Source organism: Oncorhynchus nerka, linkage group LG3, assembly GCF_034236695.1.
Source record: "Oncorhynchus nerka isolate Pitt River linkage group LG3, Oner_Uvic_2.0, whole genome shotgun sequence".
Taxonomy (NCBI): Eukaryota; Metazoa; Chordata; class Actinopteri; order Salmoniformes; family Salmonidae; genus Oncorhynchus; species Oncorhynchus nerka.
The window spans coordinates 56,423,194-56,450,757 of NC_088398.1; the positions used below are offsets into that span (position 1 = coordinate 56,423,194).

General features: G+C 41.7%; 1 protein-coding gene across 4 annotated transcripts; it reads left to right on the top strand.

Annotated features, from left to right (window-relative positions):
- Window positions 1–816: 816 nt before the first annotated feature.
- ikzf2 (IKAROS family zinc finger 2) lies at window positions 817–27,564 on the top strand. Of its 4 annotated transcripts, none has more exons than XM_029637132.2 (8): window positions 818–1,154; window positions 4,025–4,071; window positions 8,761–8,868; window positions 14,938–15,126; window positions 16,446–16,613; window positions 21,663–21,800; window positions 22,126–22,257; window positions 23,422–27,564. In XM_029637132.2, the coding sequence occupies exons 2-8, from the start codon at window positions 4,038–4,040 to the stop codon at window positions 24,240–24,242; spliced, it is 1,590 nt and encodes a 529-aa protein (XP_029492992.1). In that variant the 5' UTR covers window positions 818–1,154; window positions 4,025–4,037; the 3' UTR covers window positions 24,243–27,564. The 4 variants fall into 4 exon arrangements, with proteins under 4 accessions (XP_029493010.1, XP_029492992.1, XP_029493001.1 ...); XM_029637124.2 differs by lacking the exon at window positions 818–1,154 and adding an exon at window positions 1,648–2,099; XM_029637150.2 differs by lacking the exon at window positions 8,761–8,868 and having other exon boundaries at window positions 817–1,154.

The window sequence follows — 27,564 nt, forward strand, 5'->3', positions numbered from 1 at the left end:
AGTACTGAGTAAAGGGTCTGAATACTTATGTAAATATTACATTTTTGTTAAACATAAATTAGCATAAATCCCAAAAATCTTGTTTTTCCATTGTCATTATAGGGTATTGTGTGTAGGAATGGGGGGGGGTGGGGGCAATTTAGTCAATTCTAGAATAAGGCTGTAAAGTAACACAATGTGGAAAAAGTCAAGTGGTCTGAACACTTTCTGAAGGCACTGTATATAATGTATTTTTGCTTTTGTCCATGTTTTTATTATTTAGTACTCTTAGGCAATATGCAGGCAAATGTGCTGTCAAAAATCTGAAAATAACTCGAATCCCCCCTATAAAAATAATAATAACAACAATTATAATAACAATAATAATAATAATGATGACAATAACTAAGTGTTATTAATATATGTTCATGTAATGAAAGTATTGATTTGAAGTCACAGCCTACTTTATAGCCCATCGGCTTAGTTGATATGCACTTTTTAGTAACAGTTTCATAGGCTAATACACTTCATATTATTATGAGAATTGTATCTACTGTAATTATTCATTAGCAGTATCACTTTATTACCCTCCTATTATTATTATTATCATCCAATTGTATCCTATTCTATCATTGTTTTCACCATTTACTCCGAATCTAAATGTATTAGTGTTATTTTAGCTAAATGTAATGTCAATATGTTATATGCCAAAGAAACAGGCTGTGAAGTCCTGTAATCGATTGCCGAACACAGACAGGCAGTCAGAGAGAGAGAGATCAGTTTCTCTGTGTTGGACCAAGTTCCCAGAATAGACACTCGACGACTCGTCTGTTTTGCTTTCTAATATGGAGGAAGAATCGGCGGATTAACTGTTGCTGCATGCACCACTACTGTAATATATTACAGTGTGATCCAAGAAAGATATTCCAATGGGTGAAATGTGTAGGCTAGTCCTAATTTCCGAGCATATGTGATTGGATTATTCAATCTCCTGCGTTTATAAATTAAAGAAAGAAAGAAAACCAATGCAACTCAGTGATGATATTTAGCCTACAAGGATAACGGTTACTCTGCTATAATGACATATGCCCGTGGATAAACGCTCAACATCAGACCATTGATTCATCCAGACAATGCGATGCGTGCTGCTGTCTCCACGACATCCAGCGAGACAGGTGGGTCTCACGTAAAGAAAGCCAGACGGCTCGCGACTCAACCGTGATCCGATACCTGTTGATGCAGGAGTGGGGGGTTCTGCGAAGTCTCTATGACACCATTCGAAATGTTTTTTTTCCCCAAACAGCAATGCCAAGAGAGACACTCTATCATCTTATGTAACCTTTTTGAATTAGACTGGGCACTATAGTTGATGAGACGTTCTGTCTCTACTGAAATGTATTTCCAGCTGCACCTGTGAATATTTTGACAGGTTAGTATGAGACAGCAAGTTATCTGGCATATCTCTCAGGGACTGCCTACTCACTGACTCTTGATTTCATCCAATACCTTTTGAATATACTACGTATGCTTTTCTGATTCTTTAGCCCCACTCGGTTTAAAATAGGCGTCTCCTTACTCCTTGTTCTATGGCTAATTCCTTAGGAACCGGTGGATCCAGTTCTATCCCCTCGTTCTTTATTTGATTTAGTCTAAAAACAAGTTGAGTCTTCGACCTCATTGCTGCTGCAGTAAAAACAACATCCAGTGATACACAGTCTATAAATGTTGACGTGTCCATATTTAGGCTTATGAAGGTGTACTTCATAGAACACTGTAGGATACAGGGAAGGTGTGTGCGGGGGTCACGTTTGAGGTGGAAAAGTTGACGGTTTAGTTCAGCACAGAGGAAGTAACCACCAAAGCTACTTATTGAGGAGTGCGCTGCTCTGTTCCTAAACTTTATTCAGGTTGTATGCGGGACAGGACAGTGTTATACTCAACTGAAGTTTTTTGGGGGGGCATCCCACTTTTTTTGGAGGAGAGTTTCCCTTCATTTTTTTGTTTGTTATTGTCTATCAAAAACATATTAGGCTACTGAGCATTTGCATTTGAATTTTAAGAGGTGCAGCTTCCGCTGACGACGATCACTGATTATCACTTGAACAGGGGAGACACAAAAGGTAATGTCCAATCAAACATTTTGTCAATTTATGAAGTTACAGGCATCCTACACATTATAATGCACTGAAAACGATTAGGCTACCATCCTTACAAGACAACGTTATGTAACGTTGTAATACGTTTATAATAACTTTTCATAATTGTTTTATCTGGACGCAATATATCAACTTCGACGATGCTCCTTCTGCGTACTGTTTAGGAGCGATTGATAGATACATTAACAGTATATCCCATTTGATTGCTCATGTCATACAATATCAGGGGACGGTCGATTGTGTCAATCCAATGCCTTGATTCATATCATATAAATGAGAGAGAAAAATCTAGCCATATAGTTTTGCTTAAACTGAAGGGAGATCGCTGGCTGTCAGTTAGCCTACACACGTGCACGGCGGAGCGTTTGTAGAGACAGGTGTCCACCACCGAGGCGCGGAAAGCTGGTGAAAAATACTTCTTATGGGCTTTCCGTTTATTGCAAATGAAACACTTCTAATTTCAATTGTCAAAAATATAAAGGTAAATTATATTGATTGAATGAATCAAATCATTTAGGTTGCTTATCACTAAAATAACTGTTTTGTATTTATTTATTTGAATAGCCTAGTCTACCCATGTATGACTGACTATAAATTCGAGAGGAAATACTCTTAAAAATATAAACATATCACGGCTCTTAGTCTTATGTATGAATCGTTTGCATTGTAGGCTAATAGATATCCAAATGATTGAAGAGTCAATTATTAGGGAAAATCTAAGTGCATGCAATTATTTATTGACTGATTATGAATATGTCTTGTGAGATTTTTATTGTATTGTATGTAGAAAGAAGTGTTAATCATTTACAAGACATTTGCCAAAATGTTGACATCTGTATTCTAGTTCCTAGTAGAAAATGTTTTGCTTGGTCTGTCCTCAAGATTGGGTTTCTGTTTTTGTTTTTTTTTTAACTGAACTATGAGGGCTTAGCCCCCTTGTGGGTCATACTATCAGGACAAACTCCTCTTGTGGGGTCATACTATGAAGCTGTACTCCTCTTGTGGGTCGTAATTATCTTGTGCATCAAACATGAATACTACACAATTTCATCTGAACCACCAACAGATAATACATGTCTACAACATTTCCGTTGATACTGATAGCAGACATTAGGTTGGCCAGTGGGGGTCTGTTTGCACCTCACTACTGTTCTCTCAGACACATTTATTTTTAGCTTAAGGCCTTTGTTAGAGGACGTGAAACTACTAGAACTGCAATGTGTGTTCTCACTCCATGTACATGTATAGCCCATATTATAGTTTTAGCTGAATATATGTGTTACTTCTCTAACAGTGCAACTTTCAATGAGCCACTTCATTCTATTCTATTTTACAACCCACCAGCCCTTCAGCAGCTTTTTGGGAAGTTGAACAATAGACTTTTATGTTGCGAGACAATAAACTGGGTGTGTGAACTTTTCGGCTTCAGTTTTATTTGAACACTGTATCATTTTTAGACATCATATAATTGCATCAGTCATAATAAGTTGAATGTATTTTCACTCAACCTTTATTGTAATATATTAGTGAAATATCTCAAATGAATCATTGCCTTTTTCAAAATCAAAATATCCTCTAATTTGGCTATTTTAGCATTTATAAATATTTATTATCATTCATAATGGCTTATTAATTAAATGTATTATGAAGTGTTGCCTAAACGTACAATGATCACGTAAAAAAGAATTCATAAGGATTTAGAAGAGGTTTGGAAGAGAGTGCCCACTGGGCACAGACGTCAAATCTACATCTATTCCAAGTTGGTTCAACTTAATTGAATTGAAATGATGTGGAAACCAAGTTGATTCCACCTCTGTGTGCCCAGTGAGTAAGCATCGTGGTTCAGCTCAGGTGCTCTTCTAATTTATTGTTTCTTTTGATACCCAAAGCTCTCCACCAACTATGGAAACAGAGGCAACTGATGGATATTCTGCAAGTAAGTCAACTCTTCAATCACTCTCTAACCTGAAGCCTCCTGACCTATTCTAATTCTTAAAACTTTTGAAAAGTTGTGTTAGCGAGATCCTGTTCCACATTGCAGATGCTGGATGTGTCTCTCAATTGTCATTTTATGCTTTTATACAAGCTGGTCTTTCTAATCAAGTGTGTAGCGTATCCGTCCGTATCCATAGAAATTGTACATTTTTAATTGTTCTGGTTTCCTGAAGAGAGGCCTACAGGGATACTGGGCAGATGGACCAGGTGTAGGAGCAGGGGCGGACAGTCCTGCTAGGAGAAGGAGGTATCCCTCTCCTCTCCCACCCTCCTTCTCCTTCACAAGCCACATGTGTTCTGATCCTGTAAAACGATCCTGCCAACTTCGCTCTCCTAGAGATGTCTTATCATCAGTAGGGTGGTTCTGTACCAGGTACACAGTGGTACTTCCCTCCTCTTTACATTCCCCTTCACAGATTCCCACTGATAGAACATACTGATAATCTGGAGTTTGACAACTCCTTCTTGTGTTTGTTGGTAATAGGTTTGGGATGAGTGGTCAAAAACATGAACGTTATAGTGTGAAGAAAAAAAGTAGGATGAAGTAGGATATAGTGCCTTCTGCTTTCATTCACATCACTGATACACATCTATTATGGTTAATGTTGGAAGTATACTGCCATATCTCCACTAACATGTTCATAGGCAAGTTGGTGAATGAGATCTCTCACAGTCTAGAGGGAAGGTCCGGAGGTTGAGAGTTTGACAGGAAAAACCAGATCCTTGCTCCAGCCTGTGTGTTTCCAACAAGCCACAACATAGTTAATCTGTCATCCGGGGGGAGAAATCCTGCACAGTTCCAACCCTTGATCGTTCTTACTTTGTGTCATTCCTATTTCTTTGGCTCATTATAGTCCTCCCACTCAGAAATTATGGCATTTTTATAACCAGCCAACCACTTGTTGCTGATAGTTTAACACATGTTCTCAATCTCACTTCATGAGACAACCTGCAGTAAACGAACATGTCTGATAAGATCAATCATATGCGCGGTAGCCTATATCATGATTTCTTGTTCTCTCTTTGTCATTTTCATACATTTTATTTTCCTTTTGGCAACGCCAACACATGGAACAATCCATATCTGATGCGTTACATACATTGTCTTCTTCCAGTGAAGCCTCCACTGTCTATACAAGTCATCTGGGCCATGGTGTGGTGGTAAATACAGTATTGAGTCAGCTAACAAGTGGTGTGAATCAAAGCTCTGATTCTGACTTAGCAGACTGTGTGTGTGTGCGTGTGCGTGTGTGTATGTGCTGTTGGCCCCAGTCGCTGATGTGGCCATACTCTGTCTCCTCAACCTGGCCCACGGGTTCCAGCATGCATCACTTTGGGGGCAGCGAGCTGCAATTTTAACTATTGTATGAGGAATGGCAGATGATAAACAAGTGAGTGTGTTTGAGTGAACACATATGACTGTATCAAACCATTACAATACATTTGAGTCATTTAGCAGACGCTCCTATCCAGAGCAACTTACAGTTAGTGCATTCATCTTATAGATAGCTAGGTGGGACAACCACATATCACAGTCATAGTAAGTACATTTTTTGTCAATAATGTAGATATCTGCCTCCCGAGTCACGCAGTGGTGTAAGGAACTGCATCGTTGTGCTTTAGGCGTCACTACAGAACCGGGATCGTGACCGGGAGACCCATGAGGCGGGGCACAATTGGCCCAGCATTGTCCGGGTTAGGGGAGGGTTTGGCCGGCCGGGATTTCCTTGTTCCATCACACTCTAGGGACTTCTTGTGGCGGGCCGGGTGCCTGCAAACTGACTTTGGTCGCCAGTTGGACAATGTTTCCTCCGACACATTGGGTGCAGCTGGCTTCCGGGTTAAGGCAGCAGTGTGTCAAGAAGCAGTGCGGCTTGCCAGGGTCGTGGTTTGGCTGACGCATGACTCTCGACCTTCATCTCTCCCGAGTCCGTAGGGGAGTTGCAGCGATGGGACAAGACTGTAACTAGCAATTGGACATCACAAAATTGGGGAGAAAAGGGGGTAAAAGTACACACAAAAAAAAACATTTCAGAGCTAAGTGAGTGTTAGTTCACTAAATACTTTATTTATTATTATTATTTATTTAAGTATTTTTGGTGGGGGAGGTGTGAGGAAGGGGTGCGATGGGGGGTGCTGTGGGATTATTTAAGATACTCTTTGAAGATGTAGGGTTTCAGAAGTTTTCAGAAGAGGGGCAGGGTATCTGATGTCCTTGGGGTCCCAAGACAGAGAAAAGTTTGGACTGGACTGGACTTGAGCAGAGCCTGAAGGTATGGAGTGGCAGTTCATCTTGCTGCTCCATAGACAAGTACCATGGTATTGTAGTGAACGTGAGCTTTTTTTATGTTTGCAGAGAACGACAGGGTGTAGTCCAGGGTCATGCCAAGGTTCTTTGCACTTTGGAAGAGGGACAGCGTAGAGTTGTCAACCGCGATGGCGAGGTCGTGGAGAGGGCAGGCCTTCCCCAGGAGGAAAATCAGCTCCGTCTTGTTGAGATTGCGATTGAGGTGGTGCAGAGATGCTTATCACCACCTGGATGTCAGAAGGGGAAGGAGAAAATAAGTTGAGTGCCATCCGCATAGCAATGATAGGAGAGAACATGTGAGGATATGACGGAGCCAAGTGACTTAGTTTATAGAGAGAAGAGGAGAGGGCTTGGAAGCGAGCCCTGGGGGACACCAGTAGTGAGAGTAGTGAGTAGTGAGAGATACAGATCCTCTCCACATCACCTGGTAGGAGTAGACTGCCAAGGATCTGATGGTTCACGGTTTCGAAGGCAGCGGATAGATCTAGGAAACTGAGAACAGAGGAGAGAGATTCAGCTTTGCCTGTGTGGAGAGCCTCCGTGACAGAGAAGATCAGTTTTGGTTGAGTGACCCGTCTTGAAGACTGACTGGTTAGGGTTAAGAAGATCGTTCTGAGAGCGATAGGGAGAGAGTTGGTCAGAGACAGCACGCTCAAGTGTTTTGGAAAGAAAATAAAGAAGTAATACCAGTCTGTAGTTTTTGACGATAGAGGGATCAAGTGTTGGTTTCTTCAGGAGGGGTGCGACAGTGGTCAAGGATGTGTTGATGAGGGAAGTGAGGAATGGGAGAAGGTTTCCAGAGATTGTCTGGATAAGGGAGGAGGGAATAGGATCAAGCGGGCAGGTTGTTGGGTGGCCTGACCTCACTAGTAACAGGATTTCATCTGTAGAGAGAGGGGAGAAAGAGGTCAAAGCGTAGGGTAGTTCTGTGTGAGTGCGACCAGTGGACTCAATAAGCTGAGTGAATGAAGAGCGGATGTCGTCAATCTTCTTTTTAAAGTGGTTGACAAAGTTGTCCACAGAGAGGAAGGAGGGAGGGGGAGGATTAAGGAGGGAGGAGAAGGTGTAAAAGAGTTTACTAGGGTTAGTAAGCTCGTCTTTGAAACCAGTTTCAGCCAAATGCCTTTAAGGGTTTCAGTAATAATTACAAGTACATAAAACAAATGAACATCAACATTCAGGTGCTACGAGTACACACCACCTTTGAGACACACTGAGCCTTTACCTGACCTGAGAGGCCCTACAGAGCTGCTAGGCAGCCGTCATGGCATCAACACTTAGCACAGTAATGGAAAATCCTTCATAACAAATCTGGACCACCCCTATCTCTACAACAGACACCACTGCCATTGGATAGCCACCCGTCAGTCACCTGAGATTTCATCCAACCCCAGTGTGGCGTGCAATCGGAGACCAGACCCAGGGATTGTGTCATCATGGCCATGGACCACAACTCCCAGTGTGTCTCACTCAGCAGCAGCCAATCACAACAATGTAACACCACATAAAATACAAGCATTTTATTTTAGCTTCCATGAGAGAAGCTTTGGCGAAGATTTACTGTTAGACTGTTATTTTCAGGTACTTTCCTGTAAACCTATATTAACAAAATACTCCCAGGTGCTAGCTGGTACAGTGTTGTCTATGCTGTGGTCTGGCTCCTGTGGGATTTGACACCTGGGTCAGTGGGGGTGCTGTGGTGTTGCTGCTGCTGCTGCTGCTGTATTGTCTGAGAGGCTGTGCTGGGGCCAGGCTGTAATGGGATAAGGGATTGTACAGCTCTCCTTCTGAGTGGACAGGACAGGACAGGACACACAGCTATAGCTATCCCATAGCACTGAATGTGTCAGGGAGGGTGCTGACAGGCCGCAATCTGATCTGATCTGTATGGAGAGGACACGAGGCTGACAGAAAAAGTATCCAGCAGACAGCAGCCATACCACCTTGCACTCTGGTACTGTACTGGCTAGCACCTAGAAGCTAAGCAAGTGCTGGGTCTGGTTGGCAGATCATCCACGGAAAATCTGTTTGCTACTGAAAGTGGTTCAGAATGATTTCCTGTTATGAATTAGACGTGTGAAATACAGTATTAAATTATCCCCTGGCTAAGTATCTCCGGGTATCATCAGACATTTTTACACTTTTTTTTTAGATGGTGGGATTGCTACAATTGACACCTCTCAAAGCATTTTTGTGAGGATGCCATGACATTTGGAGAGATGGAGTTTGTATGTACAGTATGTACTGTATCTGTATGCTGTTCAGTGCAGTGCAATGCTGCACAATGCGACGTTCCCAGCTCTCTTGTTGTCTGTCACCCAGGTAATGGAGACTGCTCTCCCAGGAAGACAGAGAACTCTAGAATGTTGGTGGACCTGTCGGCAAACACACCCAATGCACAGCAGCCCCAGGGTCCTTATTCACCGACTGGTGAGTGGATACACACACACACACACACACACACACACACACACACACACACACACACAACACACACACACACACACACGTCAAGAAGCAGTTTATTTTCTTTTATCAAAGGGTAATCAGAAATGTATGTCTTATCTGAAGGGTCTTGCGTAGTTCCCTTCCCTTAAATGAACAGAAATAGGAAGAGCTGAGACATGGTGCCATTCTTCTCATTGTCTTCAGACATGTCACCATGAGGTGGCTGAACCAGAAAAGGGAAGTTGTTTCCCACAGTATCCCCCAGTATTAGTAGCCTGGTCCTAGATCTGTGTCAGAGGGAGAGAGACTCTCACAGATACAGCTTGTGTCATCCCGACCCAGAGGTTGCCTAACACCACTACGCCATGACACCGCTGTTGTAACACAACACTGAAATTAATCAGTTGTGTCAGTGTGTACAAAACTACAACACATGTTTGCCTATACACCTGTGTTTAGAATCAAGCTATTAATATGGTATAGCATTTAAAATTATTTTTTCATTCACTTCAGCAAAATACCTCTACAGTTCCACTAGCAAAATACTTTATGGGTGGCTCTTCTTGATCTTCTTGATCTCTGACCCTTGAGTAATGTAAACTACGAGGTGTTCAATACACAGCCAGGTATGGGACAGGTATCCTTACTCAGATTAGCTTATGATAGCACTTTTCACTTAGCTTGGATACCTACTGTAGTTTCTCCTCCTTGGTAACATGACCCGTCATGCTTCGGGAGTTTCTTTATATTTTATTTATCTGGGTTCTATAAAATGCTGTTGTCGCAGCAACCATCTCAAGTTCAGCCAGCTTCGACAGAGAGTGGCGAGCTCTTCATGTGTATACCCCACCTACAATACCCCTAGATCTGCTAGCTCCGTGTTGCCAGGATACAGCTCTGGAGGATAAATTCAATGTCATGCTGTTAGTAAAAGAGGAGCTCTTTCAGTTCACACAAGGCTAAGAGATAAAAGGGGAAATATTGCTTAAGAAAATACTGCCATGTTGTTACAGAGATTGCCATGTCATTGCTGACAATTGCAGGACTCCAGAATTCTATTTGGTCTGTGTTGGAAGATAGATGGAAGTTGTCAATCATATCACCTCAGTGGAGTGGATAGTGTGACTTAGTGTCAACCCTATAACAGTCACCATTACTTAGTGTCAACCCTATAGCAATCCCCATGACTTAGTGTCAACCCTATAGCAATCCCCATGACTTAGTGTCAACCCTATAGCAATCCCCATGACTTAGTGTCAACCCTATAGCAATCCCCATGACTTAGTGTCAACCCTATAGCAATCCCCATGACTTAGTGTCAACCCTATAGCAATCCCCATGAATTAGTGTCAACCCTATAGCAATCCCCATGACTTAGTGTCAACCCTATAGCAATCCCCATGACTTAGTGTCAACCCTATAGCAATCCCCATGAATTAGTGTCAACCCTATAGCAATCCCCATGACTTAGTGTCAACCCTATAGCAATCCCCATGACTAAGTGTCAACCCTATAGCAATCCCCATGACTTAGTGTCAACCCTATAGCAATCCCCATGACTAAGTGTCAACCCTATAGCAATCACCATAGTAAATGTTGTTGTCAACCCTATAGCAATCCCCATGACTTAGTGTCAACCCTATATCAATCCCCATGACTTAGTGTCAACCCTATAGCAATCACCATGACTTAGTGTCAACCCTATAGCAATCCCCATGACTTAGTGTCAACCCTATAGCAATCACCATGACTTAGTGTCAACCCTATAGCAATCCCCATGAATTAGTGTCAACCCTATAGCAATCCCCATGACTTAGTGTCAACCCTATAGCAATCCCCATGACTTAGTGTCAATCCTATAGCAATCACCATGACTTAGTGTCAACCCTATAGCAATCACCATGACTTAGTGTCAACCCTATAGCAATCAGCATGACTTAGTGTCAACCCTATAGCAATCACCATGACTTAGTGTCAACCCTATAGCAATCAGCATGACTTAGTGTCAACCCTATAGCAATCACCATGACTTAGTGTCAACCCTATAGCAATCACCATAGTAAATGTTGTTGTCAACCCTATAGCAATCACCATGACTTAGTGTCAACCCTATATTAATCAAACTGACTTAGTGTCAACCCTATAGCAATCACCATGACTTAGTGTCAACCCTATATTAATAAAACTGACTTAGTGTCAACCCTATATTAATAAAACTGACTTAGTGTCAACCCTATAGCAATCACCATGACTTAGTGTCAACCCTATAGCAATCACCATAGTAAAAGTTGTTGTCAACCCTATAGCAATCCCCATGACTTAGTGTCAACCCTATAGCAATCCCCATGACTTAGTGTCAATCCTATAGCAATCCCCATGACTTAGTGTCAACCCTATAGCAATTCCCATAACTAAGTGTCAACCCTATAGCAATCACCATAGTAAATGTTGTTGTCAATCCTATAGCAATCACCATGACTTAGTGTCAACCCTATAGCAATCCCCATGACTTAGTGTCAACCCTATATCAATCCCCATGACTTAGTGTCAACCCTATAGCAATCACCATGACTTAGTGTCAACCCTATAGCAATCACCATGACTTAGTGTCAACCCTATAGCAATCCCCATGAATTAGTGTCAACCCTATAGCAATCCCCATGACTTAGTGTCAACCCTATAGCAATCCCCATGACTTAGTGTCAACCCTATAGCAATCACCATGACTTAGTGTCAACCCTATAGCAATCACCATGACTTAGTGTCAACCCTATAGCAATCAGCATGACGTAGTGTCAACCCTATAGCAATCGCCATAGTAAATGTTGTTGTCAACCCTATAGCAATCAGCATGACTTAGTGTCAACCCTATAGCAATCACCATGACTTAGTGTCAACCCTATAGCAATCAGCATGACTTAGTGTCAACCCTATAGCAATCACCATGACTTAGTGTCAACCCTATAGCAATCACCATGACTTAGTGTCAACCCTATAGCAATCACCATAGTAAATGTTGTTGTCAACCCTATAGCAATCACCATGACTTAGTGTCAACCCTATATTAATAAAACTGACTTAGTGTCAACCCTATAGCAATCACCATGACTTAGTGTCAACCCTATATTAATAAAACTGACTTAGTGTCAACTCTATATTAATAAAACTGACTTAGTGTCAACCCTATAGCAATCACCATGACTTAGTGTCAACCCTATAGCAATCACCATAGTAAAAGTTGTTGTCAACCCTATAGCAATCACCATGACTTAGTGTCAATCCTATATTAATAAAACTGACTTAGTGTCAACCCTATAGCAATCACCATGACTTAGTGTCAACCCTATAGCAATCACCATAGTAAAAGTTGTTGTCAACCATAGCTATCGCCACACTCCACTTGAATATAAAATAAATATTGGATGAAATATTGAGTTTGGTCTTATTGCAATTAGCTCATAGAAACGCGTTGAATAAAAATCTAAAGGAAGTTTGTGTCTGAGAGGTATAGGAAAGATCATGAACTTATTTATATATATTTGTTAAACATATCCAACAACTTATTTTAGGCACCAACATTTGAACTGGTATCAGGCTACCTTCAGACAAGTCTTGGGAAACTTGTGGGTGTCCTAGAGAAAAACATGTAGGTGTTCGTGAGAGTCTCATCTTTCCATAGAGGGGTCATATTAACGTGTTGCCCAAACTGTTCGGCAAAGGGGCAGGTGCTCCAGCACACCTAGGGCTCCATCTGTGCAAGTGCCTGGTCTAGTATGAAGGAAGACTTCAAGTTTTTGCGCTAAGCTAGTTAGCATTGGCTCACAAAACAACCTTTAACTTCCTTCATACTGGATGCTAACATAAACATGGTACTCACGACTTCATCTGACTCTCGGGACGTAGAAACTGTAAGTGGGCTTATTGCCAAAATCCCCTTTAACGGAGCCAAGGAGACTGAAGGGACGGTCAGGGGATGGATTATATGGATGTGAGGTTGGGGTTATTGCTCTGGCTCCTTCCGTACCTACACTATGATTATGGTTTCAGTCACAAATCACAAACAGGCTTGACTGGATGGTTATGATTAACATCCGTATCAGGTTTTCCTTCAGACTACTGTAGAGGAATGCAAGAAGTCTCCTTCTCACGGTATGATGCCTCTGACTTTGTATGACCTAAAAACGTGTATGTACTGTATATGCTGTATATGAATATGTTGTATGTATATGCAGTACAGGAAAACAATGTGTTCTATTGTTCTTATTTAAAATGTGTGTTTCTGTTCTTGTCTAATAGAGTTATGTATTTTGTCATACTTTATGTTTTGTGTGGACCCCACGAAAAGTACAGTAGCTGCTGCTTCTGCAACACTTAATGGGGATCCTAATAAATAAAATAAATAAAAATGTTCACGATTAAGGTCCCAACGTATATGCTAAGCACTTTTGGGGTAAACCAACCAAATTCACATAGAAACGTGAGATAGATCTGTCATTTCCATTGAACGTAAGTCTAAGAAGCGGTAGATATGTTCTATGTGTGCTGTTTCTATGCGTCCCGTTCTTAAGATTTATTTTTGTGTCTTTTACTTTCAGTTTTATACACCAGCTTTAATTAAACTGCTGAAAATACATTTTGGTTATTGAAAATATACTTCAGATGGTACAACGATTCTCTACACAATAGATTGCTTGTTTTGTGAAACAAACTGAAATTAGGAAAACTATTTGAATTTAAGCAACCAGGAAATGGCGGGACAATTTCTGCATATTGTACCTTCAAAAGTTGTGTGGGAGAGGACGATCTCTAATTATTCTGTGTCTATGTGTGTGTGTCCCTAGTGACTCAAGAGTCAAAAGTTACTAAAGCCAGACTGGAGGAGTATGTATCTGGGCCATATTTGTGTGTCTGTGTGTCAGTCTCCCTATAATGTCAGATGAGGGATACTGAGATTCTAGTGACCAACCCAGTAGAGTTGAGGCCTTTGTGCCTTTAGTCAGCCAGAATCCCCCCCATCAAGCCATCCAGCCAGTCTCCCAGCACCAGTCAAATCGAAACCCACAGGGGCTAAGCAGCGCCTGTCCGCAGCACTCCGCTCTTCCTCTCCTCCTCCTCCTCCCCAGGGACCAGGGCTGGGGTCAATTTGAATTAAAGGCACTCAATTCAGGAAGTGATTTTAAATTTAAATAAAATGGAGAAGAAAAAAATAGCTTCTACTTCTCAGTTTATTGAGAAGTCATTGAAAATAGATACAATTTTTCTATTCAATTTTTGAATTGTTTAAGTCTACTTGACTGCCTTCAATTAGAATTGACCCCAGCCTTGCCAAGGACTGAGGGGAACTATACTATTCTGTGGGGAACTAGACATCTCTAATGTTCAGACCAAGTCACGTATCGCCCGTCCACTTCTGGGACTAACCCCGTTTTTCTCCACATAACTACTTTACTGTGTACATTCCAGAAGTCTCAGGTTTAAAATAGATAACAGAAATAATTGCGCCCCTGGGTGGCACAGTGGTCTAAGGCACTGCATCTCAGTGCTAGAGGTGTCACTACAGACCCTGGTTCAATTCCAGGCTGTATCACACCCGGCCGTGATTGGGAGTCACATAGGGTGGCGCAAAATTGGCACAGCGTCGTTAGGGTTTGGCCGTGGCAGGCCGTCATTGTAAATAAGAATTTGTTCTTAACTAACTTGCCTGGTTAAATACAAAATAATTGCATAGAATTAACAATAACGAACCATTTTTTTGTCAGATTTGATGAGTCCCTGCCTCTAGGGGTTAGCATTAACTTTGGCAATTTATGTTGAGCATCATTATATTACTTATTTCTCCAGGGGAAATAACATGCAGATTTGATGAACTTGTTCCAATCAGTAGATGTTTACATTCAAAGAGAAACAGATTTACAAGGTTTAGACTCGTAACCTAGAGCCACTGCACCTCTTACTGGAAGAACGAGGATCATCCACTAAGGCCATGTCATGTGATTGTCATGTGATTGTCTGAAAAACTGTAATTGGATTGGTCATACCTGTCTCTTCCAGAACACACCATCAAACAAGAAGAAGAGACAGAAGATGAAAGGGACAGGAGGACCACAGCTGAGGATATGGGACAAAGTGGGGAAGAGGAATCGGGATTGGAAGAGCCCATAATTGACAGCCCAAACAACCTACAGGATGGGGTCCCTGGGTCCGATGGGTCATGTGACCCAGGAACTCGGCTTCCCAATGGTAAATGTTTCTCTAAAGTTGCTACCCCTTATGTCCCTTTCACAGTATATTGCCCAAACCTAATGTACTTTATATTGAACAACAATGACTCAATACTCTCTAATGTATCTAAGGATTGTCAATGTTTTACCATTAACATCTAGCAAACTGCAAAAAAAACATTAGTTATACGTTAATACATTTTGAATAAATTATACTTCACGTTGTAGCTCCCTATGAGATATGAATTTTACAGACTCAAGCAATTGTACGTCACTCATCCTATGATTTTTTTTTTTAATTCTGTGAGTCAGAAATTGTTTCTACGGGTGTGGAGCTAGAGAGCTTTGCTGTTTTGTAGAATACAATAGTTTAGCCTTGGAATGATTTTCTTGGATAACATCCCAGGAATCCTCCACAACCTGTTCCCGAGCCCTTAACTGACGCCATTACTGTGCCTTGGTCTTCACAGATTTAGGATCACATTTCACTTTTCCAAACGTTCATCATCGAGACTACTGTAGTTTACTGGTGAACCGGGCAAACTTTTTGCGTAGATACAGACAAACATAGTTCCATGGTAATGCTGGTATTAAAGATGTACAGCACTTTAACACAATGGAAGATTATAAGACACAATGTAAGACTCCTTAAGTCTTAACCCATTTACTATCTGAAGAGACTTTGATGGCCACACTAAACCTTATTAACTTATACCAACTTAGTGGTGTTGGTGGTGTTTGTGTATCTGTGTGTAGAACACATACAGCCCTACCGGGCGCCTGGTGAAGGATGAAAACTCACTGTATTTCTACACCTACTTTGTGGTGTGACAGGGAGCTGTAGAAGAGACCCAGAGCAGAGCTATTAGGGTGGAGATCTAACACCTCATCTCACCACACTCCAGACACTATTACTGTAGTAGCAGTAGGCTGTAGTTCAAATGAATCAATTGTACACAGCATACATCAGGCACCACACGCTAGTGTTTTTCCACCCACTGACAATCCTCCTAGAAATATATTCTCTGCATTATTTGAGATGTTACAATGTTCTCAGCTAAGGCGTGTTGCTTGCCTTTACCAATCAAACCATGCTTTACCATCGCAATGTGTTGATTGCTGTTGAGTAGCTATGAACCTCAATTTCCGTCTTTCTCAAGTTTGTTCGGTCCACTAGCCGAGTGAAAACTCAAGACTAGGTGGCTGGTGGTCTGTGGGTATTGTGTGTTGCTTTTCTGGCTATATGTAAAAGGGGGAGTGAGAGATGAGAGCCTGCACTTCCTGTGCCCCTTCAAGTGATAGGTCGTTCCAGTGTAACACTTCCTGTGGCCCTCTCAGGTGATAGGCCGTTCCAGTGTAACCAGTGTGGTGTGTCGTTCACTCAGAAGGGCAATCTGTTGAGACACATCAAACTGCACACGGGGGAGAAGCCCTTCAAATGCCCCTTCTGCAGCTACGCCTGCCGCCGTCGTGACGCACTCACAGGCCACCTACGCACACACTCAGGTCAGCCCCTCTACCTCCTCTCTTTTTTGTTTCTTCCTCTATGTTCTTATCCTCTTCCTCCTTTTTCTCCTTTTCTTCCTATTCCCTTTGTCTTGGGTCCATGCTTCCTTTAACTTTTTTATTACTGTGGTTACTCCTTAGTATTTATCCTGGTTTCAATAACTTCTAAAATAGTCGATGCTATATGTTCATGCTATAGAACCGGCCTGTCTCGATGTAACTTAAAGCATGATCTGGTCTGACCTGTGTCTAAGTTTTTGTGACAGATTAGCAACAGACCCACAAATATCTAACCCTGACAGGGTTTCGTATTGTGGGGTGAATGCATCTCCCTGGGGATTTTTGTGCAGACAGACAAGGGCTGTGGTTAGGCACCCAGGACATGCTGTTCCTATAACCTGCTCAGCTCACGTCTCCTCAGAGAGGAACTCTCTCTGTTATCTGTAGAGATACAGTATGGGGAGACCAGAGAAACACTGCCATGCTCTAACTGTAACCCACGTTCCTATCTCTGTGTCATAGGCCTCTGTCTCTGTGTTCTCTCCTGCCTCTTCTTTGAGATCCGGGACAGACAACAGTATAACCTCATCTCTAGTGTTGTCCTCTTTGAAGTACTCACATGTACAGTGCATTCGGAAAGTATTCAGACCCCTTGACTTTTTCCATATTTTGTTACGTTACAGCCTTATTCTAAAACTGACGAAATTGTTTGTTTTTTCCTCATCAATCTACACACATTACCCCTTAATTACAAAGCAAACACAGGTTTTAGAAATTATAAATGTAAAAACTGAAATATCACGTTTACATAAGTATTCAGACCCTTTACTCAGTACTTTGTTGAAGAACCTTTGGCAGTGATTACAGCCTTGAGTCTTCTTGGGTATGACACTACAAGCTTAGCACACCTGTATTTGGGGAGTTTCTCCCATTCTTCTCTGCAGATCCTCTCAAGCTCTCTCAGGTTGGATGGGGAGCGTCACTACACAGCTATTTTCAGGTCTCTTCAGAGTTGTTCGATCGGGTTCAAGTCCAGGCTCTGGCTGGACCACTCAAGAACATTCACAGACTTGTCCCGAAGCCACCCATGCCTTGTCTTGGCTGTGGGCTTAGGGTCAATGTCCTGTTGGAAGTTGAACCTTCTCCCCAGTCTGAGGTCCTGAGTGCTCTGGAGCAGGTTTTCATCAAGGATGTCTCTATACTTTGCTCCGTTCATCTTTCCCTCAATCCTGACTAGTCTCCCAGTCCCTGCCGTTGAAAAACATCACCACAGCATGATGCTGCCACCACCGTGCTTCACTGTAGGGATGGTGCCAGGTTTCCTCCAGATGTGATGCTTGGCATTCAGGCCAAAGAGTTCAATCTTGGTTTTATCAGACCAGAGAATCTTGTTTCCCATGGTCTGAGAGTCCTTTAGGTGCTGTTGTGTCTTTGGCATCATTAAAACTGAAGACTTATCTTTATCAAAAATTCTCTGTAATTATTATTACGTGATTAAACCACTTAAACCACCTGCATTGCTTGCTGTTTGGGGTTTTAGGCTGGGTTTCTGTACAGCACTTTGAGATATCAGCTGATGTACGAAGGGCTATATAAATAAATTTGATTTGATTTGATTTTAATCATGGAACTGTAATTGACTAGGAAGTCGGGACACCAAGGAAAATATTCAAATTACAAAGTTATCATTTTCCTAATATAACTTTCAGATATTTTAATATCTGATCACTTAGTCTTCTGATTAATGAATTATTCTTTACCTCACGTTAGTCTCATTCCAAACGTCGTAAATTGTTGGTTATCTGCACGAACCCAGTCTTCACTATGAGTCATCCATACATCAATTGTCTTAAAATCATTTATTTACTAACTAAGTAATTCACAGAAATACATAACAAACAAGCAAAGTAGATATGGTTACAAAGAAATAATAGGAGAATGTGCCCTAGTGGGCTAAACTGGCATGGCGGCTTGTTAGACAGAGGGGAGTGGGGGTCAGCTGAGGAGACACGACAGAGTTGATAATTATAACAATTGAAATGCTAATCCTTTGCACATGAACGCTCACTCATTAGGGAATAATTGCATTCAATATATATATTTACGCTCAGTGTGTCGTCGGAATCTCTGTTGAAAAGTTTGTTTCTGTTGGAGAGCTTGTCCGCCCTCTCTTTGTTGTGGTTAGAACGGGTGGTTCAGAGTGACATTCACATTCATTCATGTCGTTATGAATAGATGTTTCGGTCTTCGCATCAATGATACCGAATTCCTGGCTGCAGACTAGTAATTAATATCAAAGACTTGTTCTTATTCTGTCGGTATCGATAGTCTAAGAGTTTAATCACGTGGGATGGTTCAAAGATTCAGCAATCTACTTAAAACTTATTTCCCTCTATGATAGAGGTACTGGTCTCGTCTCCACCCATAGCCCTCTCATAATTGAGGTAAGCTCGGTCTGGTGATAGAAAACCCAGGTGGGGGTTTTATTGGGAACATTGAAAAGGGCTGTCTCATGACGCCAGGTCCTGTCTGTGCCCCTGGGGGTGTTCTCATAACGCCAGGTCCTGTCTGTGCCCCTGGGGGCGTGCCAATGACTTAGTAAAACTTTAAACAGAAATACAATTCTCTCACATCAACATCATTACATAGCATCCGTCATTTCACAAATAGTATCATCTTTACTCATTCCTTTTGTACAACAATTAGATGTAAGCCTCATAACTGAGGCTATTGTATAAACAGCTTTATGGTAATGAGGCCTTATTGTCTCTCATTTACCATTGCGTTAAGTTTGTTAAAATAGAGTCCTTCGTATCTCTCTCTCTTTTTCTGTCAATGCTTTCAGACACTCTTTCCATGTGTCTTTTTTTTTCTCTTTGGACCTTTTTCTAATTTTCACTTCCTGTTTTGTAAGGCTAAATGAATTCTTTACCCTCCTCCAGTCAGTGTAGATGGCACATTTAGGTGTACCGTAGTTCCTTATGCAGTCCTATAGTAGGTAGTAGTGCTGTATGAATCCCCTCAGCCTGCCTATACTACACTACCTGAGGGTTGAAAGGAATGTTAGGAACTCTTCTGTGGCATAGGGAGTTGGTTGGAATGGCGTTCTCTAGATGAAAGGCCTCTTCTCCTTTCTCCTCTCTCTCCCTGCCCCCTGGCACACTGCCAGGAAACAGGTGGAGTGACGAGAGAGGGAGGTTAGGTGTGGGGAGAGAGATTGAGTGGGGAGAGAGACAGAGAAACAGAGAGAGAGACAGCGACAGGTGAATGCTTTGATGTATTGTGCAATCCGAGGAGCAAGACAAGAGTATACTTTCCCCTGTCAAGACACAGAGTGGCACTACATGGACTGTGTTGTATCTGAACCCCTCCCAAACACATTGTTAAATGTGAATATCAAGTTATTCTTTGAATTGCTGTTCAAATATGTGCAAATTGTTCATCCTGACGATGTTTTAGATGCCTCACTTAGAGTGATGGGCTCACTCACTAATGACATTACATGAGACAACAATACGTTTCTGAGAGAGGTTCCTGTTTCTCACCCAACTGGATGCAGCCGACTGTATCTGAAGGCAGAGAGAGTTAAGGCTATTTGCATGTTCAAGAATATCTGCTGAAAGTGGGATTTTTGTGATACATCCACCATCTGCAAATGGCTGGAGGTTTTGTAAATGAGTAATAGCATAACATGTGTGTGTGTGGCCTATTCCAATATGAAAGTGTGACTGCCCATCCGGCTGGCTACAGTTAGCAGGTGCTGTGGCCAATATCATTGGAGCAGACAGACAGTTCAGGGTGTTTTTCAATTACACGGACATTGTATTAGGCTACATATGGAGAGACTCATAAGTAAAATTCAGCAAGTGTTCTGTAATGATGATGATCATGACCTGTAAATTACATGATAATGCCATTGCTAGTATAAAGCTTACTCATGAACCACAGATTCAAATGCGCTAAACCAATTGGCATTCACAGGCCACAAAATTACATTAAGACAAGTAACCTATACAGTCATTTGAGATCAGCTTGAAAAAACGTTCACATACTCACCAATATTTCCAATCAATTCCCATAGACTTAATGAAATGTTACCTAAGCCTATCTGTGTCTTACTCTCAAAGTATGTGTCAGACTGAAACATGTTATTCCCACAGTAACAGGTCAGGTAGTTTCTAGTAACTGGGGTCACCTCTGGTACGAGAACAGTTTCTCATGTAAACAACACCTATTCTGGGCCAGTGTCTGGGCCACTGCTTGGTGTCGTCTGGACAACAGTTCCCCCTTGATGACTCATCCCGAAGACTTTCAGAGCCTTGTTTCTACTACAGAAGACTTTGAGTAGTACTTGTCAGTAGTTTCAGACTTTAGTTGCCAAATCACTATGAATGTATTAATTCATTCATGAGTAATTCATTCATGAATGAATGATTGAAGTACAGTTAATAAATGAATGGCGGAAGATTGGAAGGAAGGGAGGACGGAAGGAAGGATCAATGGATGGATCTTCTCTAGGGGAAAGCTAGAGGAGGTTTTGCACAATCTCACCAGCATAGACTCCATCAGAATGGAACTGGCAGCATGAATCACTCCCCACCTCCAGCTGCTGAGGAGAAACACAGACGTTGTTTAGGTCTGACGTTAGTTATTTTCCTTCTTCTACGGGATCTGTGTCTGTGTACAGCAGCCAATTGAGTTGTGCACCATAGTAGTAGTGATGGGCTCCCGGAAGAGTTGTAGGCTTTACCAGTTGTTCCAGGGCGTATGAAAGGCAAATGTGTGTATTCAAGTATTTTGGTATATCTCGCCTGCCCACACCTTCTCTGTCTGGTTGGCAATGATGGTGTGTGGGATCCCACTAATGGAAAATGATCGCTCCATGAGCTCATAGCCCTGCTCTAGTTTCTGTGTTCTCCACGGGTTCTATGTGTTTACTAAAACCTCCTAGAGAGTTCACATAGAATTGCGTTACCGGTCTGTTTATGTGAGTTGATGAATGAATGAAATTAATCGTTTTTTTCCTTTGATGTCATTTCTCTAATTTAGTGGGTAAACCACACAAGTGTGACTACTGTGGGCGGAGCTACAAACAGAGGACATCATTGGAGGAGCATAAAGAGCGCTGCCATAACTACCTTGAGAGTGCTGGCATGGATCCCACCTCCGTCACTGGGCCTTATCCAGGTGAGTGTGAATGTCCTGCTCTGGTACAGAGACCTGCTATATGGTATCTCTGTTGATGGCATGGACTCAGAAACATTTGCTTTCTCTTTGGAACCTTTTTTATACCTTGCACTTTAACCTTTAATCATTTATAATTTATGTATGAAGTTAAATTAAAGATCATTTTAGTTTCTCTTCCTCCTTCCTTTTTATGGTTTGTGTGAGAATCCTGTGAACTCTACTTATGTTACTTTTACACACCTGCCACCTACAGTACTACAGTACTACCTACAAGCCTTGGTGCAGACCTCTCACACACTCTCATGCTCTGACCCCTGACCCCCAGGTGAGGTCCCTAAAGAGCAGAGGCCCCTGGCGGAGGCCGCTGCCATGGCAACATTAAACCGGCCACCTGTCATTGAGAAACTGCAGAGTAATGTAGGGAAGAGGAAGAGTACCACTCCACAAAAGTTTGTGGGTAAGCATCATTGCATCACTTCCTGTCTGGGAGCACCATAATGTGTTCACCATAAGGATCACTAACTCACAATTATTCATTGTAGCTTAGATAATTATTATTACAAATTACTCATTTGTAATTGTCATAATTATGGTATTAAGGGTATCAGTAGGATATTTATTTAATTCCATTTTGGGATTGAATTTGACTTGTTCTGTTGGATTAAATTCAGTTACAGTTTTAACTGTTTATTTGTTTTGTTCAGTTCAACATACAGTCACTGCAACAGAATGAGTGTATACATGCAAAAAAGGAATTGAATTGCGTGCCTGGGCAGCGGTACATTGAAACATGATACTGTTGTTTTTCATCTAACAGATGACCTTGACCTAATGGTAGAAATGAAGACACTATTCACATACTGCACACTTTAGTTTTATTATATTTATTATTATTATTATTATTATTATATGTAGATTTCACATTTCAGATCAGGTTGTTCCACTGAATATTTCTCAATCTTTTACATTTTTAATTTTAACATTTTGATCATTTTTTAATACATACATTTGAAAAATATATTGTTTTTTTATTAAGAAACAATTGTTTCGGTGTTGCAAACATTTTGTTGGCATATAACCGCCAATTTTTGCATATTTTTTTTTTTTTGCATTATATGCATATATATTTTTTTTTGCATATAGCATCATAGGAAGACAATTATTTTGTTTTTATTATTTACTGCTCTATTAGATAGAGGAAAAGATCGAGCGAGACACAGAGAGCGGATGAGAGAGACGAGGACATGTTTTCACCCTGTGGTTTGTTACACCTGTATCTCTGCAATAGCTCTTATCGAGAGAAGAGCAAAACAGCTCACCGCATCCCTGTTCTGGAGGGGTTAAACAGTGCATTCAGATGGATGGGGCTTTCCACTATTAAACAACACAAGAGAAAATACAATAAGACAAAAACAAGAGAACTTTGATAGTGTTTAGCTTATTAAAAACTGGAAAGGTTAGACATGCACACAAAATTAAGGCACTCTATCATATTCTATAGAGTTAGAGTTGTATGTATTCGGTACTATCCAATGGTGTCATTCGACCGGACAGTTTCTCTTACGGGGAGCTTCTGCATATGTGAGTTTCATTGTGGTAATATGTAAGCTGTGCTCTGCAGGTGAGAAGATGATGCGTTACAGTTACCCGGAGCTGAGCTATGAGATGGGTCTGAAGTATGAGAAGGAGGCAGAGCTGATGCAGGCTCACATGATGGACCAGGCTATCAACAACGCCATCTCTTACCTGGGCTCTGACTCCCTGAGACCCCTTGTCCACCATCCCCACCCCCATGGTCCCCACGGCCCACAGCCGTCTCTTTCTATGGCCGAGGTGGTACCCATGGTCAACCCCCTCTTCCACCACGTCTACCCTCTGGGGTCAGGGCTGCGTATGGACCGACCAGGTGGCCGCGACGCCCCACCTCATCCTTCACCTCTGCCCCCTCCTCCCCCTGACTTCCATCCTTCCCCCAACGGGCCCATCGCCCTCACCAGACCCAAGCAGCACCACCCACAGAGTACCAGAGAGGAAAAAGAGTCTCCTAGCAACAGTGGGCTGGACTCGGCCGACTCTGCCAGGAGCAGCCCACAGGATAGGCTGGGTTACCACTGGAACAACCCCCACCACCGTCCCAGATCCAGCCCAGCATATGGCGGCAGAGAGGATGGGCGAGGCGGGGCTGAGGTGGCCCAAGGAGGGGCGGCAGAGAGGCCTATAAGTCGGGAAGGGGTGCGTGTGTTTGGGCGAGAGGGGCGGAAGATGAGGGTGTTCCAGTGTGAACACTGCCGCATTCTCTTCCTGGACCACGTCATGTACACCATCCACATGGGTTGTCATGGTTATAGGGACCCGCTGGAGTGCAACATCTGTGGCCACCGCAGTAAGGACCGCTATGAATTCTCATCTCACATCATCCGTGGGGAACACACCTTCAATTAGAGCGGTGAACTGGACAGGAGCCTGGTCCCCGCCCCATCCCACCTCAGGACAGTGATGTTGAACTAACTGTGTGTGGTCAATGCAACCAACCAGGAGAGAGACAACTAACCAACATTTGCTGCAGCATAATGATACTAGCTATATATCATTCCAAACAAATATATGAAGGTCTGGGCCAAATACACATTTGAATTGTGCAAAAGGTGTTTTGAAGAATTTGAGGTTGAGATATGTATCTCAAGTGAGGGATTTTTGGGGGGAGTGAAGAAGATCACAAAGAAGTAGTACACCTAGACAGTTTTGTCATAGTGTGTCTCAGATTGTCACAGAGCAGCTAATACTGTGAGTAGTTCTATTATAGTTTATCACTGTTCCTTTCTTTCTGAATAATGTACTGTTGGACTTGTTCGTTGCCACATAGACTGCCATGTAAGGTCTCAACTTATCAAGGGGGCTTTCCCTGACCCCACCAACTGAACCATACTTTAGAATATAATATTCTTTCTTGCATGATTTCTTGCAACAGACTGTATATCTTCTCTGTCTTTCTAACTGCTAACTGCACAGGTGTGTTGTCACACTAGCCACATTAAAGAATGACATTTTCTGCAGAGGGAAAGAGAGTGGTGAGAGAGAAAGAGAGATGGCGAGAAAGAAAAGGAGAGAGACAAAAAAAGGGAAATATGGAAGAAAGTGAGGGAGAGGGAGAAAGAGATGAGAGAGAGACACAGTGAGAGAAAAAGAGTGAGAGAGAGAGAGAGCGAGACAGAGTGTGTGAGAGAGAGAGAGAGAGAGAGAGAGAGAGAGAGACAGAGTGTGTGTGAGAGAGAGAGAGAGTGTGTGTGAGAGAGAGAGAGAGAGAGAGAGAGAGAGAGAGAGAGAGAGAGAGAAACAGAGATGGAGACGGAGAAACTTACTCATGATTTACCTTTTCAGACATTGTCTACAGATTTGTTATTGTTTCGTTCATTACCCTAAACGCTAAATATCTGCTTTCTGTGGAACAGTTCCTGTAACCTTCTCAGTTTCACAGAACTTCACAGAGGAAAGGAAAAGCACTGCACTGCAACCCGCCTCCTCCCTGAACCTGTTCTTTCACTAGCAGACTGATGCCTTGACGGATGGGGAGGACGGGAAGGGATTCCCTGTTTTGAAGCCAGGCCCTGTTTTGATGGTTCAATAGTAACTTCAAATCGCCAGCAAGTTGCCTTTAACCCACTCATGTGTCTTATAGTAGACAGGCTGCTTTCTGCAAGCGCCATGTCAGTGCTTGCGCGCTACTCCTGGGTTGGGATCAATGCCATTTCAATTCAGTCAATAAAAACAAATCTATGAGGGAAATTGGAATTTGGATTTTCAGTTTATTTCTTACATTGATAGAATTGAAATGGCATTGAGACCAACCCTGCTGTACATTGCATGTGAATGTGATGTGGAAAGGATTGTGCCCAGTACAATTAAGCTGATGCACTGGTACTGTTTAGTAGATAGATAGCAGTGTGGTTTAGTTTTTTTTTAGAAGTATAATGCCAGTGAAGGGTAATGGTATGTATGTGGATCAAATAAAATAATCTATGTGCACTTGGACAAATGCTTAAGACAATGTACATGTTGCTCTGTTGATAACAAATATTTTGCTGGCAAAATATGTAGTGTCGCTGTTGTTCTGTTTATTATGCAGCATATACCATCTTTTGAATTGCCACAGTCTTTTGTCCTGATGGTCTTTGGCCATAGGAATGGCCCTATGTGTATATGGCCAGGCTCAGTTCACTGTTCACTTCAAACTTCTTCACTCCTTCTGTATGTTATGTGGTATGGTATGTAACCTCCCCAATCAAAGTTGCAGCTTATTTCTCTTTATATTTCAAAACACATACTGTACCGCTTATTGTTACTGTAAAGTATTGGCAATGGTATTCGTTTACATCTTTTAGCTATTGTAGTAGCTATTACATGCATTCTGCATTCCCTCAGTGCATTATTCTTTTTAAATGAAAGCCCCTATTTTGTGTTTACTCACACCTTTATCTTTGAACATTCATATTTCTATAGATGTTCTGATGCACCAGTATAGTTGTCTTCAATCTTCTGTATGTCCGCCTATTGTTTTTCTAAACAAATCCAGAATCATTACTATTCTTCATGAAGCAAGCATGGATGCTAACAAATAGTTTTAGAATATTTGAAAAACATATGTCAGCCCACCTGTAGCAAAGTGCCCACTATTGCTTTGCTATCTGTTTCGAAATAATTGCCGTAGCGGCATTATATGTTTTACTTGTCATTGTAGATAATCTTACTGTATTCTGATTTGTCCCATGTGTACATCAATTGAGGGAGGCAATGTGAGCACCAAGATTAGATTTTTTAAATAATTTTCTACATAACAAAAAGTCAGACTACCGCACCGGGAAGAAAAATAATGGATTATTGTCTGTGAAAGTGAGATCGATATTGTACAGTTACATTTATTTTTCAGATTTTTTTACTACAGATGTAGGATCTTAAATTGGTCACCCTGTTGCAAGAGAACTTTCCTGCAATGCATTTGAGGTTTAAAAAGGATTCTGAAGTTAGTAATTTCCACTCCGAAATTTCAGACTTGTTTTTCCCTTACGAAAAATGTGTCAACCCCTACAAAAATATCCATTTAATTATGCTCCACATAATAATTCACATTTCCTGTTGCTGCAGGATTATTTTCCTGCTTTAGCAAACTGGCTCAAATTAAGATCCTACATCTATATGTGTGTATGTAAAGGCCTTAGCTCATAAAGTGCTTTCCCACTGTGCACAGGCGTCAATTCAACGTCTATTCCACGTTGGTTCATTGAAATGACGTGGAAACGACGTTGATTCATCCAGCGTGTGCCCAGTGGGTTGTTGTTGGAGCTGTATGATCCTCTGTAAGTACTGTACAACCTTTTTAAAGAGTGATAAATATCATGCTGAAGCATTGTGTGTAAATATATCTGGAGGCTACAACCTATATATGAATTTAAATGAGCCTATACGAACACAAAGAAGAAGTGATCTTATTGCCAGACTCCACACTCTTGGAAGAAGAGCATACTTGAAGCGGAATTAGTGACACTCTCGATTGTGGTGTATTTTATATGTACTAAAAACTGCACTGGATTTCAATTTTTCTTGGTAAATGTCAAATTGGAATTGTTCTGTAAAAATGATGTTTTTTATTATTATTATATAACAAGTGCTAATGAACAATACTGGTAAAAGAGAGGGTTGCTGTGTACTTTTGTATACATAGTATGAATGGTGAATATTCTGGCATTATATTAAAATGGGTTCACAGATA

What these genes read in the sequence shown, in the direction of transcription:
- ikzf2 (XM_029637132.2), top strand. Translation starts at nt 4,038, where the DNA reads ATGGAAACAGAGGCAACTGATGGATATTCTGCAA. An exon ending in AGGAACTCGGCTTCCCAATG is followed by an intron (nt 15,127 to 16,445) that starts GTAAATGTTTCT and finishes TGGCCCTCTCAG; the next exon opens with GTGATAGGCCGTTCCAGTGT. An exon ending in CACTCCACAAAAGTTTGTGG is followed by an intron (nt 22,258 to 23,421) that starts GTAAGCATCATT and finishes TGTGCTCTGCAG; the next exon opens with GTGAGAAGATGATGCGTTAC.